Source organism: Colobus angolensis, unplaced genomic scaffold (genome assembly GCF_000951035.1).
Source record: "Colobus angolensis palliatus isolate OR3802 unplaced genomic scaffold, Cang.pa_1.0 Scaffold327, whole genome shotgun sequence".
Lineage (NCBI taxonomy): Eukaryota > Metazoa > Chordata > Mammalia > Primates > Cercopithecidae > Colobus > Colobus angolensis.
In genome coordinates this window covers 482,584-500,421 of record NW_012116566.1, presented here as the reverse complement: position 1 = coordinate 500,421, position 17,838 = coordinate 482,584, and the positions used below count along the sequence as shown (strand labels likewise).

Below are 17,838 nucleotides of genomic sequence, written 5' to 3'. Positions count from 1 at the left end.
GTCCCCTCCCCATCCTGCTGCCTCTGGACCAGGGCAGCACGTGCGAGAGCCAGAGGCTGCCTGGGACCCTGGTCTTGCTGCTGAGCCTCTGGCCACCCCGTCTTCCTGCCAGGGCTCCCCATCCCTGCTCCTGAGCCTAGGCCGGCCTCGGCTCCCCGCCTCCTCACAGCCCTTTGGGTCTAAACGGCTGGGGACCGGCCGGCTCCTTGCTCCACTGGGACAGCATCTTCCAGGCAGCCTAGCTGCTCCTGTCCAGTCCTGTCCCTACACTTGCCCAGCCTCGCCCTCGATCATCCACCTCTAGAAGAGAACACTCAGAGAAAAGTGGCAATACGACAGCACTCTGGTGTAACGCTGGGTGAGCAGAAAAGCTGGCACCAGAAGTCATCTTCCCTGCCTGCGGTCAGAGGTATGGAGACCAGAGCAGTGTGGTAGGAGGAGGAAGCTGCACGTCCCCACTTCCCTTTGTTCCTTCCCTGAGCTGGTCCTGACCACTTCCACCGAGGTCACTTCCCTTTCTCCCTCTCCTGATGCTGTGGCCCTCGTTGGTGCGCTGCCATTGCACCACAGGCTGCGTGGCCTCCCCGTGCCTGCCTCCTCCCTGGATCTCTGAGCTGCAGGAGGGCCGTGGGTGGACAGCCGGGAACTGTGGAGAGCGCGGGGCTCGCCCTTGTCAGTAGGAAGGCCCTGAGCATCTAGATTCCATCTGACACTGGAAAGGCTTGAGGAAGCGCAGGGCAGGGCCTGCTCCTTGAAGAGAGAGAGGGGCCCGTCACCTCCCCGTGGACAGCACCAGGCAAAAGCTCTTGGAGGAGGAAGTGCTCATTCCTGGGATACAAATTCCTTTCCAGGATATGCTGGTTTGGAAGGCAGCCTCTGCCGTCTGCTTGGTCTAACAGTACGTCCTGCCTTCCTCTGGGTGGAAGCCTCATATGAATACTAACAAGGCTCATTTTCTTCTCTTAGGCAGACAGACCCACTGAGGTTTTTGACCAAAGGAGAGAGTCGGTCCCAGGCATATGCTAAACTGGTTAGCCCAAATCCAACAGATTGCCAAGAGTGGCAGGGCCTGGCAGCTGTCTGGAAGCCCTTCATCTTACAGACAAGAAAGTGGAGTCAAATGGAGATTAAAGGTGAATCGCATACCCAGCTATAGCCTGCTCCCAGCTGGGGCGCTCCAGGCCCCTCCTCTGGTCACTACCATAGGAAATTAGCTGCATGTGTCTCAATCTGCGAGTGCAGCTCCTTCTGGATGGTGACACCTTCCAGAACTTGGTTCACCCTGTATCTACCCAACAAGTCCAGATGCCATCCCGGTGCTGTGATCTTCCAGCCACTTCTCCATTTCTGCCACAGCCCAGAAAGTGATGCTGCAAGGCCTTAGAACAAGGGCTGCTCCATCAGCTCTGGCCTACCTGGGCTGAATAGCTCCTTTCTTTTTCTCTTTTTTCTCTTGTTTTTTTGAGACAGAGTTTCACTCCTATTGCATAGGCTGGAGTGCAGTGGCATAATCTCGGCTCACTGCAACCTCCGCCTCCTGGGTTCAAGCGATTCTCCTGCCTCCGCCTCCTCAGTAGCTGGGATTACAGGCATGTGTGCCACCATGCCCAGCTAATTTTTTGTATTTAGTGGAGATGGGGTTTCACCATGTTGGTCAGGCTGGTCTCTAACTCCTGACCTCAGATGATCCACCTGCTTCGGATTCCCGAAGTGCTGGAATTACAGGTGTGAGCCACTGTGCCCGGCCCCTGGCTCCTTTCTTAACATGTGGCTTTGTAGATTCTGGCTTCCCAGTTTAATGATATAAGTGGATCTTTTGGGGAAACTGATATTTGACTAGATGACACACCTCGTACAGAATTTAAAAGGTACAAAAGGGAATAGGGTACAAAGGTCTTCTTCCCAGTGGTGACTTCCCAGGCCCTTGTCCTGCTTCCCACAGGCAACCACTGTTAGCAGCTTGGTGAGTTACTTACAGAAAAAGAATGTGGCTATGCAAGCACTTAGCACATCCATATGACAATACAGACATACATGTGCTACATATCTGCTATGGAAATGGTTGCATACTAATCAACCATTCTGCAACCTGCTCTTCTCATTTAATCTAGAACGACCTCATTCTTGTCTGTACACCTCACACCACTATATGGGCTTGGTGTAATAACTTTCCAACTGGCTTTTGTCTCAGCCATGAGCAGTTTCCTTTCTGACCATCCATCATCTGGCCTCAGGTTGCCCTACAATCTTCCTTTCTCCAGCAGTCCTTCTCTGTCTTTGTATATCCCCAGGCTTTAGCAATAAGCTCACTCTGTTTTTCTTTTTTTCATTTCACTTTTTAAATTAACGTATTGTAAAACTGGCTTTCTGGTGCACGGTTCTGAGAATTTGAATACATGAACACATTTGTGTAACCACCACCACAATCAAGACAGAGAGCAGTTTTATTTTCTCCAAAACTCCACGGGCTACCCTTTCGGGTCTACTTTCTTTTTACTGTTTTTGCAATTACTGCACTTTTAAAAACAAGTTATACGGCCAGGTGCAGTGGCTCACGCCTGTAATCCCAGCACTTTGGGACGCCAAAGAGGAGCACTTGAGGCCAGGAGTTCGAGACCAGCCTGGACAACATGGTGAAACCCCATCTCTACTAAAAATACAAATATTAGCTGGGTGTGGTGGTGGGTGCCTGTAGTCCCAGCTACTTGGGAGGCTGAACAGGAGAAGTGCTTGAACCCGGGAGGCAGAGGTCACAGTGAGCCGAGATTGCGCTACTGCATTCCAGTCTGCATTCCAGAGACTCCGTCTCAAAATATATATATTTTATAATATATATAAACATATAAATATAAACAAATATAAATATAATCACATATAAATATATAAATAAAAAATATATAAAAACAAGTTATACCTATTGATTCATTTCTTGAACTTTCACCTTACTGGCTAATGTTTGTGCATCTTTCTAAGCCATAATGAAATTTTACATTTGTGTTGGTGACATGATTGCAAACATTTCCAAAGAAAGATTTAATTATGCGTGAGGATAAACAGGAATGTTTCTTTCGTTCTGTTTTTCTTTACCTGGCACTGGGAAGAAGGAGAAGATCCGCAGAGGAACAACACAGAGTTCTGCAAAGGCAAAGTCCACTCCAATGATGTCTATCAAGATTTTCTCGGACACGTTGGGTGTCCAAAACATCACGAAACAGAGCTGGGGGAGAAAGACATCGAACAGGTTGTGAGGAAAAGGTGGAAGCGAGTGAAATGAGCAGGTCAGGTGTGGCACAATCCTTGGAGAGTTACGAAAGGGGGACAACTGGCCCGACTGGGTGGCAGGCATGCTGGTCCCAGATCTGCCACCTGCCTGCTTGGCTGTCTCCTGACCACAGAGGCCCTGGTCCATTAGCCATGGCTGTAACCAGGGGACTCCCATGGCAGACCAGATGTGGCTCCTCCAAGAGTGGGTCATTTATTTCTGAATGGGTGAGCAGGCCCGTTCAGAACCAATGTGCTTTGGGGCACGGCTTAAGGAGACTGCCACACAGCTCGGCCAGTTCTGCATGGACATGTTTATTCATATAATTTTTACAGCTTTAACAAATGAAAAAAAAAGACCTGAAAGTTCTTGGATGTGTACAGAACCACACAGAATCAGCACACATAATGAAAAGGGAAATGCTAGTGTTTAGAGTAAGGATCAGCCTATGAACCTTTTAAAGTCTAGTTACAAGAATAAGAGATGAGACAGCAACAGAATTGGAAATCTGGAAAGCAGATGGGAGGTGGTAAAGTGATGTAACAGATGCAGGAAAAGGGAATCCTGAACCCAATGGGGAAAGTGGAGCTTTCTCCCCACCTCCCTTCCCCGCAGATCAGAAAGTGAGGCACAGGTCCTTCCAGAGATGGGGTGAAGGCGGGGTCCAGAGCAGGATGGCTGGAAGTCAAGTTAGTAAGCAATCCATCCACAGCTCCCCTTGCATAGCTGGCGACTACATCTCCCCGAATTTGACAGGAAACAGGAGTTTAGTCTCCAGATGAGGTAAAACAGAGGGGTACCTGGCATGGCCCAGGGCAGAGTTACTACAGGTTGAGTAACCCTTATCTGAAATGCTTGGAACCAAAAGTGTTCTGGATTCTGAAGTTTTCAGATTTTAGAATATTTGCATTATACTTGCAGGTTACGCATCCCTAATCCCCAAATACAGAGTCCAGAATGCTCCAATAAACATTTACATTGAGAGTCATGTCAGCGCTCAAAAGTTTCAGATTTTGGATTTTCCATTTTTGGATTAGGCATACTTAATCTGTACATGGAAAACAGGGGGATATAGAGAAGGATGACATTTGCATGTTCGGGCTTCCTTCCTCTTCTGTGCTCCCAGAACATGGGAAACCAGTTGAGGCCTTCCCAGGTAGGAGACCGGAAATGGTCTCTGAGGAATCTGACCAGCCCAAGAGAAAAGATGTCAAGTTCCTGAAAATTAGAGTCTCCCAATGAAGCAGCCATCAGTGAGGCCCTTGCAGGTGAGAAACCTCATCCTGGTGTTCACAGCTTCCAATCAACTCCTAGTCTCTGGATAAGGTAAAATGGGTGGGGTGGGGGGTACCTGGCATGGTTGAAGGCAGAGTTACTACAGCTAGTAACCAGAGCCCCACTTACCAAAATGAGCAGGCAACCAGGGAGAAGTAGGCTTTGACAAAGGCCTCCAATGTGAGATCAAAACTATGGAAAAAAACTGCAACTTAAGAGGAAACAAAGACAATACAGAGAGAGAGGGAAAAAAAAAGAAAACTTTTCTCCACTGACATCCCCAGAGAGATGGGAGAAGACACTGCACCCATGAAAGAAGAACAGAAGGAGAATGTTATAAAAAAGACATTCACGCCGGACGCTGTGGCTCATGGCTGTAATCCCGGCAGTTTGGGAGGCCGAGGCGGGTGGATTACCTGATGTCAGGAGTTCAGGACCAGCCTGGCCAACATGGAGAAACCCTGTTTCTACTAAAGATACAAAATTAACTGGGCGTGGTGGCACATGTCTGTAATCCCAGCTACTTGGGAGGCTGAGGCAGGAGAATCGCTCGAACCCGGGAAGCGGAGGTTGCAGTGAGCTGAGATGGCGCCACTGCACTCCAGCCTGGGCAACAAAAGTGAAACTCCATCCCCCCTCCCCCCGCAAAAAAAAAGACATTCACAGAACAAGAAAGAAAAAGCAGAAAGGAAAATTCACGAGTTAACAGTGAGATAAGTTTAGGGAAGCCTGCCACAGAGACGGAGCAGAAGGACGAAGGCGTGCAAATGAAGCACAGGAGAAGAGTTAAAGAAACAGTCCAACAACCAAATAACAGGATTTCCAGAAAGAGGCGACAGCGAACGTCTGAGACCGAAAGATACCAGTTTCAGAGCTGAAAGGGCCCGTTGTGGGAGGTGCTGCAGTGCATGGGAAAAGCCCCACCAGGGCTTGTCACCGAACGCTACTGGGGACACAGCTTCCTATGGGCTGCCGGCCTCAGGGTTCTCAGTAGCACTGAAAGCTAGAAGACAAGGAGCAGTAAGTTTCGAAGGAAGATGATTTCTACTCTAGAACTTTAGACGAAACTATCACTCAAGTGTGTTTAAAAGAAAAATATTTTCAATATTCAAGGTCTCAAAAGTTTTACCTCCCAGCAAACTTTTTCAAGAAGCTATTGGTGAGGGTTGCTCTGCCAAGGCAAGCGAGTCATGGAGTGGAAAAGAGCAAGGCGTGGGGGAAGCACACGACAAAAGCCAGGGGAATCTCCGGGGCGGAGGTGAAGGCTGCGGTAGGCCCACAGGTCAGTTGATCTTTCCTGGAGCCAGAAGAGAAAGGCTACGGGAGATGCTAACTACCCAGTGTGCTTGAATACTTGAAAAGAGATTTACACCATGAAGGGAAAATGTGGGAATAACTTAGTGAGAAGTACCCAGAAGGCTAAGAAAAATGATAATTGAGACAATTATTAAGTCCAGGAAAAACCAATGCTGTTTGAGAAAGGAAGGGAATCAGGGCTCAGTGTCAGAGTTTATCATAGTCACAATCCATCAAGAGTTGGGGGTGCCTCTGGGAACAGGAAAGGGACAGGGTGGAAGTGAGCAGCGCTGAAGAGGTGGGCTGGGGACATGCTACAGCGAGTTACAATCCTTACAGAGCTGACTTGGAAAACTTGGTGCTAATTTTAAAAACCTGAATTTTAAAATCCAACAACATCACTTTGGAAGATTCTGTTAAAAACTTGCCAGTTTCATCAAATATTTATCTCCTTTACTTAAAATGCAAGTGATTCTTCTCTAAAATAAAACTGAATACATTCTAAAATGAATTACAACAGTGTAAGAACAGAACACTGAAATTTCAGAATATAACATTCTTTTAGGCTCTGAGTACATTAAGTTTCATGGAATTAGCCACACTTTATTTACTATGTCATGTTGAAATATTAAAAAAATACACTGGAGATCTATTATAAATATATTTCACTTTATAAATGCAACAGAGCCATTCCCCTATGTATTTTCTGCATCTGGCAAAGTATATTCCACTGGTTTTCAAAAATGGCAGAGGTACTATCTCACTGAATCCTACTGCTTGATGACAGTACTCACACCCCATCTTTGACATGAAGGAAAAAATACTTCCTTAGATCTAGCAACTTGGAGCTCAGGGACTTTATTGCCTGAATGCCCTGGATAAGTGGCCCTGTCATCTTTTCCTGTATGGCTGAGACATCACACACAGTCATAGCGCTGGTGTGGTGGCAACTTCACATTACAATTCGAAACAACACTGAGCATGGAGTTGGAACACTATTTCCCCGTCCATGTCCTACCCCCACAAATACACGGATCATCCCCGCTTCTAGCTTTGCTTTATATTGGGCCCCCAATATATCCCATAGCAGTAAAACTGTAAAGAATGGAGCTAAGGGTTGACTGCCTTACAGGCTGGGCTGGCTCTGTGCCTTAGAAGCTACAGAAAGTGAGCCGTTCTGTGTGTATCTAAGGGTTAGAGAGCCCTAGGCCACATACTGCTAAAAACCTGAAGCTTCCAGGGGAACCATGAGCATGCTTTATTTATTTGGCAGCCAGCAATGATCTGAATGTGAGATAATGCCTCACACAAATGTTGCAATTCTCTAGGCTTTGCAAAATCCTTGTAAAGTGGCTCTTCAGTTACAAGAACCAAGGAAAAAGGAGGGTGTAATTGCACGTCAGAGAGAAAGACGGCAGAAATGGGCCACTGGGGCAGACAAGCCAGGTAATCCCTGCTCGGGGATCCCCAGTCAGGTCATGTTCACCCAGAGGCGTTTTCCCGCCGTGTAGAAGATCAGTTAACCTTTGCAGCAGGGGGGTCCAGTTTGAGGACACGACGATAGTGAGTGTGCCCACATCACCTGACACATTGACATCAGTATCAGCCAGGCTGTGTAGGTGACCACAGTTCTGGTACCTTGAACACAACCATGGAGTTAGGTAAGGTTTGATGGATTTCCAGTAGGAGCTTCCTGAGATGGTGGCTCAATATTCCATTTCTAAAATTCCACAGTATGATCCAACTTGGCACCACTCAGTCCCTCTGTTCTTTATCTGGCTCTGTCTCTGCTGAGCACACCCTACACGCCCCTTATCAAGGCCATGTGCCAACAGAGGTGCGTCTTCAGTTTCAACCACACACACCTACAGCCCAGACTGGGTCTTCACGGGGTATCGGAACTGGAAGCGGTTAGTCTGATCTGGGGTTTGAACAGTCACAGATAACTAAAGGAAAGGAATGCCACATTTATCAATGTCTCCTTTTTCTTCCTCCCTGAAGTCTCTGAAGCTCTTGCTATGCTTCCAGTAGGAAAATGCCACTTCACTTTTCAACAAGCTTTTCAATGAGTGGTTATTTCTTGCATATACAACTTAGGTATACATATAACTTAGAAAGGAATACATTTAACTTAGAAGTGGATATGGCGGGCCAGGTGCATTGGCTTACACCTGTAATCCCAGCACTTTGGCAGGCCAAGGTGGGCGGATCACAAGGTTAGGAGATCGAGACCATCCTGGCAAACACAGTGAAACCCCATCTCTAGGAAAAATACAAAACATTAGCCGAGCGTGGTGTCAGATGCCTATAGTCCCAGCTACTCGGGAGGCTGAGGCGGGAGAATGGCGTGAACCTGGGAGGCGGAGCTTGCAGTGAGCCAAGATCGGGCCACTGCACTCCAGCCTGGGCGACAGAGCGAGACTCCGTCTCAAAAAAAAAAAAAAAAAAAAAAACAGTGGGTATGGTGTTTATTAAAAGCTGTAATACCTATCTGCAGGTGAGCTTTCCCGAAGCAAAGTACTGAGCCCTAGCATAATAATCAGATTACATTTAACCAGTCCATTTGAAAAAACAGGAAACTTTAGAAGTTCCCTTGACAAAGAGTATTTCAGGAACAATGTCATCTTAATGAGTTCACCCAGAGTAGTCTCAACGTAGAACATGCCTCCCAGTTGACCATGACGTGCTGTGTTCCTCAAATATTTGCAGAGCCTAATGACGTGGACTTTTCCAAAGCAGAACACAACCCTAATAATCTCCCATCAATGAACAAGAGTTGTTCCTCTGAGCAGCTGCAGAGGTGGGTTTTCTGCTGTCGAGTTTCCTGTCAATATTCTCTCATCAGGACGCAGCCTTCAAAATAGAATAGTCCACCCAGTGCCCAGATCTCGGTTTTTCTATTTATTCTTCAATAAAAGGAACCAGGACGCCTTGGAGAAATGACTCATTCTAGGACCAAGACAGAGAAAATGCAAGACGATTCGCTCAGAGCATCTGTGGCGTGAGAAGGAAGGACGTGCCCCAAAATAAAAGAGGAACACGGCAAAGAGACACAGAAGCCAGGCAGAAGGAGCTTCCGAATGGCCAAAGCAAAAACACTTTGGGCAACAAAATAAGTACCGTAGTATTGAATTATATCCTCAAACAGCAAATAAATATCCATGAGTCCACAGGGATAGAAATTTAAAAATGGCAGAGAAGGGACAAATGTCCTGCACAGAACCCTAAATAATTCATTAGCTGCTCCCCTCTACGGTGGGTAGACCTTCCCGCTCCTTTGGAGGAACTTCCTTCTGAAGAGCGCAGTGGGGAGACAGGAAATGCGTCCTGGCAGCAGAGGAACGCGGCAGACATGAACTCAGCCATGCAATCAAGGTCAACATCCACAGTGGTAAGTCGGGTTGACAGTCTGTGCCCTCGATAAGATGTGAGGACAGTGGCACTTTGACTCTGTGGTCTTCCTCCCCAAATCCCTAAGCCCAGTCTTAACCACGAGACAAACCCCAGACAAACGCACATTGAGGGGCCCTCTACCAAATACCCGACCAGAACTCCTCAAAACTGTTGAGGCCTTAAAAACAAGGGAAGTCTAAGAAACTGTCAGAGACCAGAGGAGGCTATGGAGGCAAGATGACTAGACATAATGTGGTGTCTTGGATGAGATCCTGGAACAGAAAGAGCTCATGAGAAAACAAACCAGTGAAATCCTAATGAATCATGGAGTTTGGTTCACAGTCGTGCACCAGGGCTGGCTCCTTGGCTGTGACATGCGTGCTACAGTGAAGCAATGTGAGTGAGGGTGAGGGGTCTATGGCAACTCTGCGCCATCTCCACAATGTTTCTGTAAATCAGAAGTTATTCTTAAAAAAAACAAACAAACAAGGTTAATTAAAAAAAGAAGGGCTGGGCATGGTGGCTGATGCCTATAATCTCAGCACTTTGGGACGTCAAGGTGGGAGGATTGCTTGAGGCTAGGAGTTCGAGACCAGTCGGGGCAACACAAGACCCCATCTCTACAAAAAAAATTTAGCTCTGTGTGGTGGTGCATGCCTTTAATCCCAGATACTTGGGAGGCTAAGGCAGGAGGGTTGCTTGAGCCCAGGAAGTTGCAGGCTGCAGTGAGCCAAGATCGCGCCACTGTACTCCAGCCTGAGTGACAAGATTCTGTCGTCTCCAAAAATTAAAGGACAAAAAAGGAAGAAGGAAGAGGGAAGAAGAAGAAGGAGAAGGAGGAGGAGAAGGAGGGAGAAGAAGAAGGAAGAAGAAGGAGGAGGAGGAGGAAGAGGAGGAGGAGGAAAAAAATGGAATGACATGGAATTCCATCAGGACACACTCTCAGATTCCCAATTTAGAAGGAAAAACAATGCCATTTTACCAGGGTGAAATGTGTGAAAGCAGGCAATGTGTGAAAGTAGCCAATGACTCCCATTTCTGGGGATCGGCGCTTAAGGGGTGCATACCTGTAGCAACTGCCAGAAGGAATGGGCTCTTGGGATTGACTCACCTGTCCTTAGAAGGGTGAAAAGCCACGTGTTTCTGAGACAGCGTGTGAGGGGACGATGGAGAGAGGGACGCTTCCACGTCTGCATCTTGCTCAGTGAGAGAAAGTAGGGAACCTCATAGGAGGATTAATGATTATTGCCATCACAGGCAGTGGGGACACGGGGAGGACTTTTTACCTAAGGTCAGGCTAGAAAAATTCTAGTTGGCTAACGTAGGGGTAAAAATTCTAATTGGCTAACGTAGGGGGAGCAAACCACAACTTACATTTACAGTAGATGAAAGTAAATGACATCTATTACTGAGAGAAACAGAGCTTGGTTTTCTAAGCTAAGGAGCTTGGAAGAACATATTACAAAGTGTTTATGTAGAATTTGATACCTTCCATCTGGCTTGTTGATAGTCATAATAATTATTATAAATCTATCTTGAATATTTAAGGAGTTGATGCAATCATCAACTGTTACAGCATATTCATGGTAAAAAAAATCAACATTTTTCAGATAGAGTTTTATAATCAGCTTTTTGAAGAATATGAAAACTAAATCATCCCTGCTATCATCTAGGTTTAATGAAATTGCCAAATGCACATACTGCAGGACAGCAAACTGTCTTTCAGGTATCTAAGATGACTTACTAATTCCTAGTAATGCCGTACCTCAAACAGCAGGGGGCGCCATGCACCAAGCCCGCAGAGGGTTGTCCAACTCCTATTCCTTTTCTCTGCAGCTTTAATCCTTTCCTGGTTTTTCTCACAGGATCTGAAGACTATTGAGAAAGTTCCACACTCCAGCTTCTGTTTAGCCTTTCCTTCTCCTTGACTATTAATAGTCAACTTGGAATTTGGGGCTGGGGGAAGGGGACATGGGGAGTGACTGTTTAATGGGTGTAGAGTTTCAGTTTTGCAACCCAGTTGTGGACAGATGGTGATGACAAGCAGCAATGTGAATGGACTTCACTGGCCCTTTAAAAATGGTGAGGTTGGTACATTGTATGTGTATTTTTCTACAATTAAAAAAAAATTTAAAACATTTGGAACCTGCTTATAACAGCACACTCCGTTCATTTGCTCGTTGTTTAAATGACACATGTGCAACTGCCCTGGTGTCTTCTTATGAGGGCTTAGGTAGAGTTTTAGGGACTAGCCTTTATTGTCTTCATCTCACCTAAATTCCCCCAAAATAAACCAATCAACCCCTCAAATCTGCTACACGTGCTGACACAAAGAGCAAATGCTGGATTCCTGAAGCTTCCAGACAGAAGTGCGGAGGGAAGGCAGAGGGAAGGAACTCATTCTCACCAGTCACTCACTATGTGCCAACAGCCCTCCGTATGTGATTCCATTTCATCTTCATACACTCCCCAGATAGATGCCTTATTAGTTGAGGAGGACACAGGGCCTACAGGGACTGCGTGACTTGCCCCAGGTCACCGTCTGGTAAAGAGGCAGGGGCAAGAGTTCAATCCAGGCCTTGGGGCCGCAGAAGCCCTGCTTTCTCCCTGTTTCGGAGATGCTCTACGCTGCTGAATCGCTCAGGCCCAAGGGTACTGTGAGGGGCATCAAATGGGAAAGTGTTGAATTCCATTAATTCACCTTTGGTTCTTTTTTCATCCCCCATGCACAAGAGAGGCATTTTCTTCCAGTGGAGCCGGGAACAATGGGGCGGCAGTCTCCACCTCATGTTGTGGGGGTTGGGTGGCCCAGCATTAACAAAGCCTCAAACAGGCCGTCTTTGTTCCAGACAAAGGGTCAGCATGGTACCACCGCTGGATGTGGCCTGTAGGATCCGCCCAAGAGGGCTGAGTGACAGCTATGGCTTGAGGGAAGGTTGCCACAGGAAGGTGAGACAGGGTCATTCTCATGAACGGAATTTCTAACTTGGAACACAGGGCCAGCCGGACAAAGTCCTATTGGATGGTGAGTTTTACTACAAGCTCAGATTCTGTTGCCTTCTAGCACATGACAGAAGGACTCAGAACTAACATACTTTACTGAGATGCAGCTGCAAATAATGGTGTGCAACCAAAAAGATGGAATCCTTGGGGTGCTAGCCCAAGCAGTGGCAAGACAGGAGCAGGACAAGCTCACCAGGGCACAGAAGGCCTCTCCATTACACATGGACAGTAGGTAAAAATGGGAGTGGAGGAGCCCATCCTGACCTGCGAGGTGCAAAACTGGCCCCGAAATGATGAAAAAGAAGTCCTTTTTTTTTTTTTTTTGGAGGTAGTCTCGCTCTGTCAGCCAGGCTGGAGTGCAGTGGCACGATCTTGGCTCACTGCAACCTCTGCCTTCCGGGCTCAAGCAATTCTCCTACCTCAGCCTCCCGACTAGCTGGGATTACAGGCACACACCACCATGCCCGGCGAATTTTGTATTTTTAGTAGAGACGGGGTTTCTCCATGTTGGTCAGGCTGGTCTCGAACTCCCGACCTCAGGTGATTCACCCGCCTCGGTCTCCCAAACTGCTGGGATTACAGGCGTGTGCCACTGCGCCTGACCAAAAAAAAAGGTATTCTAATTGAGGAAATTGAGGATGCGAGAGGCAGTACCAGACCCAAACCTCTGACTTCTAGGAGGCGTTTCCTTTGCCTGTGCCTCCACCTCTATCTGCCAGCTGCACCTTCCAAGAAGAGGTGTCCAGAGCCTGGGTTCCACTGGGATGGGGGACACTGTAAATACTGAACCCATCTGTGACCTGCCACCTTGCAGTGGTGGGGCAGGCTCTGGTGGGGAGAAAAGGGGCGGAGCCAGAATTCTGGTTTCTAGCTTTGGGAATGGTGCTTCCCAGCAAGCACAGAGAGGTGTTAGCTCAGTGTGTCCAAGAGAAAGACCCGGACAGAGTGGATTCTTTAGGCTGCTTCCTTTTCTGATGCCGCCGCTCTTTGTTTTCTTTCCCTCCCGAGTTGCTTTCTCTGCGGCCTGAAGTTCTGAAGCTTTAGGACGAAGATGTTTTAAACACTAAACACCTTTATCCTCAGTTCCACGGGGGCGCCTGCTCTGGGATGGCACCTACTTCCCTCCGACAGGCGGTGGAGCCCAACAGAAGCAGCCCGCTGTGCTGTGATCCGTGCTGGGATTCTACAGAAACAGCAGCAAGGAGGGGACCTGACCATGCTGGGTTCTACAGAAACAGCCGCAAGGAGGGGACCTGACCAGGCCACTAAGCCCCTCTCCTCTCTGGCAGCCTCCAACCTAATCCCTTCTCCCTGACAAAGTTTCTCCCCGGAAGCTGGAGCAGGGGGACTCAGCCTTGCCGGCGGGGACAATCCTGGGCTGCTGACAAAGAGAGTGGCCATGGCTTCTTCGCATTCACAGGAATCAGGGAATTTTTTTTTTTTTTTTAAGAAATTAAGGAAAACAGATTTCAAAACTTATGGAAAAGAGACAAATATGATCGAATAGCACCAAAGATTCTAAGAGGTTGAAAAACTCTCAGAAGACAAATTCTCTCCCAACAAGCAGAAAACAGGCCCCGAGGAGGAAAACAGAAGGCATCTGAAGGCCTCGTGGTCCCCAGGTGCGGAAGGGGGTACTGGGGACAGCAAAACATGCACCCACGCCTGCAGCTACCCTCGTGCAGGCCTTCCTCACCCAGGTCCTGGGATGCCTCATGCAGAGTCTACCTTCAAGGGCTTGCAGCCTTGAGGATGGCGCCGACGTGTATGTAGATGTGCCCAGTGTACTTGCCAGCAAGAAGCGGGTGCCAGGAGTGCAGGAGAAGGGGCGCCTGTCTGTGCCAGGGAGAGGTTGATAAGGAAGCACCTGCCTGCCAAGAAGCCCGATGGGGCACTCAATGCCAAGGCAGCAGCCACCGAGGCAAAGCACAGAGCAAGGGGACACCGCTGCATGGAAGCTGGAGAGGCGGCCGAACACGGGTGAGAAAAGCGGGCAGCCTGGTGCACCCAGGTGTCATGTCATGGCAGGGTCTATGGTGGTACCACACGATGTATCCATAAGAACATAAGAACCCCCATAAGAACAAGGTCGGGAGGTGAAAGCCCGAGTGCTCGGAGTGGGTAAAAGTGCTCAGATCAAGAAAAACAGCTGTAAAAAAATGTGCCACGAGAAAGAAGGGAAAAGGGAAAGAGCTGCCAGGGGCCGGGCGTACCTTCCAAACCCCCGCTCTGTCTGCCTTCTCCAACAAGGACGGCCACCTCTACACTAGCCAGGAGCGCAAACCCAGCCAAGTGGGACCTGAAGACTGACAGTGACAAGAGGGAGCAAAGCATTCTGTTGATAACGGTAAAAGCGTGCAGGGTTCCCAGCATGAACTCATCTGTGGTGGAAAGAAAGCTTAGAGAATCAGGGAGAGGCCGGGAGCCTCGAGGCTGGAAATCCTAAGGATGGATTCTAGAAGGGCCCAGTCCTGGACTGGAGCTTATGGGTCTCGTGTTTATCCTGAGAACAGTGCCAGGCGGCTAATTTAAAAAGCGGATACAGCCTTAGGCTGCATTAGTGAAGGTGATGGGCTGACGTGTCGTGCTCCACTGCCTGGGCGTTTGAAGACTTCGGCGATGCACACGGCCACACCTGTGTGGGACAGGGCACTGTGGGGAGAGACGAGACACGCGGGAGGCCCAGGGAGCTGTGTGTCATGCGAACAGGGGTCGTGAGGGGTCCCTAGGAAGCAGCACGTGTGCCCCACAGGACCCAGGTTTCTGCGACACACAGGTGTTCTTTCTCATCTGAGGATGTGAACACGCTTCCAAATGTGAACACGCTTCCTAGGCCCAGGTGCAACTTAAAATTGGTCCTTATTGGCATTTTCTACTACGTGATTGTGTCTGTGGTTCTATCAGATGTCTAGTCGGCGGACTCAACCTATTCATTCCCCTTTTTGTGCTCACTACAGCTTGATGGAGAACTGGCATTGCTGTGTTAGCAAGAAGATGCTAGTGCCATCTGTGCCTGGGGTTGGGAGGCTGTAAACAGCAGGGGGTGATGGCTCAACCAAGGAGCTTCCACAGGGAGAAAAGTGGTGCACACAGGGGTCATGACTGTGGCAGGGTCTGTCTATTGAAAGTGTGTGTAAATCTACCAATCAAGAGACTGGCTTTTAAAAAAACAATCCCCCCCAACAAAACCCACAAAAATGTGAAGAATATAAACTTTATATTTATCTATAAGATATAGATATAATTCATAAAATTATTCCTTGGCATAAAATATACCCCTAGCCACTGAGGTGCATGTGCAGCCCTCTTTCCCTGTGCTAGGGACCACCGAGTGCCCCGGTGGTGGAGCTGGTGGCTGAGGACAGCTGGCATTCTTTGCTTATAGCACATGCCAGGTATCTCACTAAGCTTTTACTCCTTTTAAAATCTTAAAAGGTAAGCAATTCTTATTATCTCTGTGTGGCATCTGGGGAAACTGAAACTTGCAGTTTTGAGCGACTTTCCTGAAGCCACTCTGCTAGTGAGCGGTGGAGCTTGGATTTGAACCCAAGCCCTGTGGCTCCAGGGCTCACGCCTATAAGCACCAAGCTATGTGGCCAATTCCAGCTTGATCTAAATCCCTCTGCCTCCATCCCTCTTCCCTCTTTAAGTCAACAGACACAGACAGGGCAGTCAGCTGTCATGAGAGCCACAGGCCTGACAGGCAGCCCCCCATCTGAACTCATCTCCAGTTTCAAAGGGGGGAACTTGAAAGAGATCAGTGGTGTCAGCTCCAGTGCGTGCACCCTGGCCCTCTGGAAACTTCTTTTTTGGTAATCATCGGTTCATTCTTCAAGCCACATCAGTTAAGAGCCATCTCCAGGGAGGACTACAGGCCACTGAAAACTGTCTGGTGCCTGATTCATAGTGAGCAGGTTTCAAGGCACTGCTGTTTGCCATATGTGCTGTTTCTCGGCAGCGCTTTGTGGTTCTTTTAGCCTTGCACTGGGCTCAGAAGATACAAAAAGACCCTAGAATAATTTCATGGCACCATTCAAACCCGTTTACCTTACTGTGCCCGAGCAAGTGGGACATCTGACCTAGATGATGGGGATACAGTAGCGAGCCTTTAAGAGAAAATGAAGACCCTTTTGAGAAAAGACCACAGACTAGCTAAAAGCACCTAACGCGTGCTGCCCAGAGGTGCAGGAGACACCCAGGCCTGGGAGAGGGAAGCCAGTGAAGTCTCTCCTGTGATCAGAGTGTTTTTTTGATTGTTTTCTTTTGTTCCTGTGTCAAATGATAGGTTACTTCATTAAACTTACACAACGGCCACTTAGCATGCTAATCAGCTGTTTTAGGTCCTCATTGTGCTCATTTCACACACTGCTTCATGTAATTACCTCTATTTGGTAATTTTTGAGGTACTTTGAGATCATTTACATGGGCTTTGCTGGGCTCCCTGCCTGCTGCACCCAAGGGAATGTCAGGCCATCAGGTGTTTCAGGCCGTGGAGAAGGTGCTCGTGTGCGGAGCCCGGGGTGCCTCAGAGCCTCCGAGCTGGTGCTGGGCTCGGAAAGCCAAGAGGCCAGGGGCACCACATCCTTGCTTTCTCCACGTTGATGGTGCATGCATGTCGGGAGGGTCTGGACTAAGCATCCGGTCAAACTGATGTCTGGTTTCTGTACACTGTCTTTAAGCTGAGACTAAGAAAACCAATTTTTAAAAAACCTGTAGGGAATCATAAGGTAGTAATCATGGAAATTGATCAATGAAGCCCTACTGAGTGACGTCACCATTAGTGTGGGATGGCAGTTTGTGACTGACCTCTCCCTATTGCTAGATATGAGTTCTAAACTGCTCTTCAAAGAATCAATATGTCAGTATGTTCAATTCTTTGCCTTCTACTTTTAAACTTAAATTCCTTGTAAAGCAACCTTTTCTGATTACCTGCTCCACCCTGACTCATTCTGATTTCCTGCTCTGCTATACCCATTTTTTCCAGCAAACCACTCACCCGCGTCACTCTCTTTAAATTAGCCAATCGGAATTAGTTTAGCCCGTGCAGTCTAACCTTAGCCAATATGGGAACAACACAGCAGCAGGGGCCACGTGCGTCAGGGATAAGAACCCCTTCCCCTCCCTTGTCCAAGTGTGCGCTCACCATTGCTCCACCTGTAAGGGCGCACCCTTCTATAGAAGTACATTGCCTTGCTGAGAATTAAAAAGAAAATTTTATATTCGAGTGCTATTTCTTCTGCGGCACTGAAACTTTATTTATAACACTGTGATAGCTCTGCTTCCACAGCAGTGAAAACCGAAAGAGTGGGGCTGGGCACCTGCCTCTTTGAGGTGGGACTCGGGTCAGGCGGCACTCAGCAGGTGCAGGGATCCGTGGGGCCCAGGCTTTACTTCCTTAAGGGATTGGAGGGGCTGGTGAGCAGTGAGCGTCTGCAGGCCCAGGGTATAAACAAGGTGTCTTCCCTGTTGCTTTCAAACTCATGCAGGTGGTGGGCCCCACATGGGTTCTTGGCAGAACACAGGTGTGTATTGATATGTTAAAATGAAAAATGACTAATTTTTACAATTTTGTGCCAAATTAGATTACCCTTTATAAGGTTCAAGTGGTA

At 48.0% G+C, this 17,838-nt stretch overlaps 1 protein-coding gene across 1 annotated transcript in view; it reads right to left on the bottom strand.

The window, feature by feature from the left end:
* ANKH (ANKH inorganic pyrophosphate transport regulator) overlaps positions 1-17,838 on the bottom strand; it is a 166,416-nt gene that overhangs the window by 4,452 nt on the left and 144,126 nt on the right. Inside the window, exon 9 of the mRNA XM_011951762.1 lies at positions 3,088-3,217. Coding sequence (XP_011807152.1) covers positions 3,088-3,217 — 130 coding nt within the window. The remainder of the gene's footprint in view (positions 1-3,087; positions 3,218-17,838) is intronic.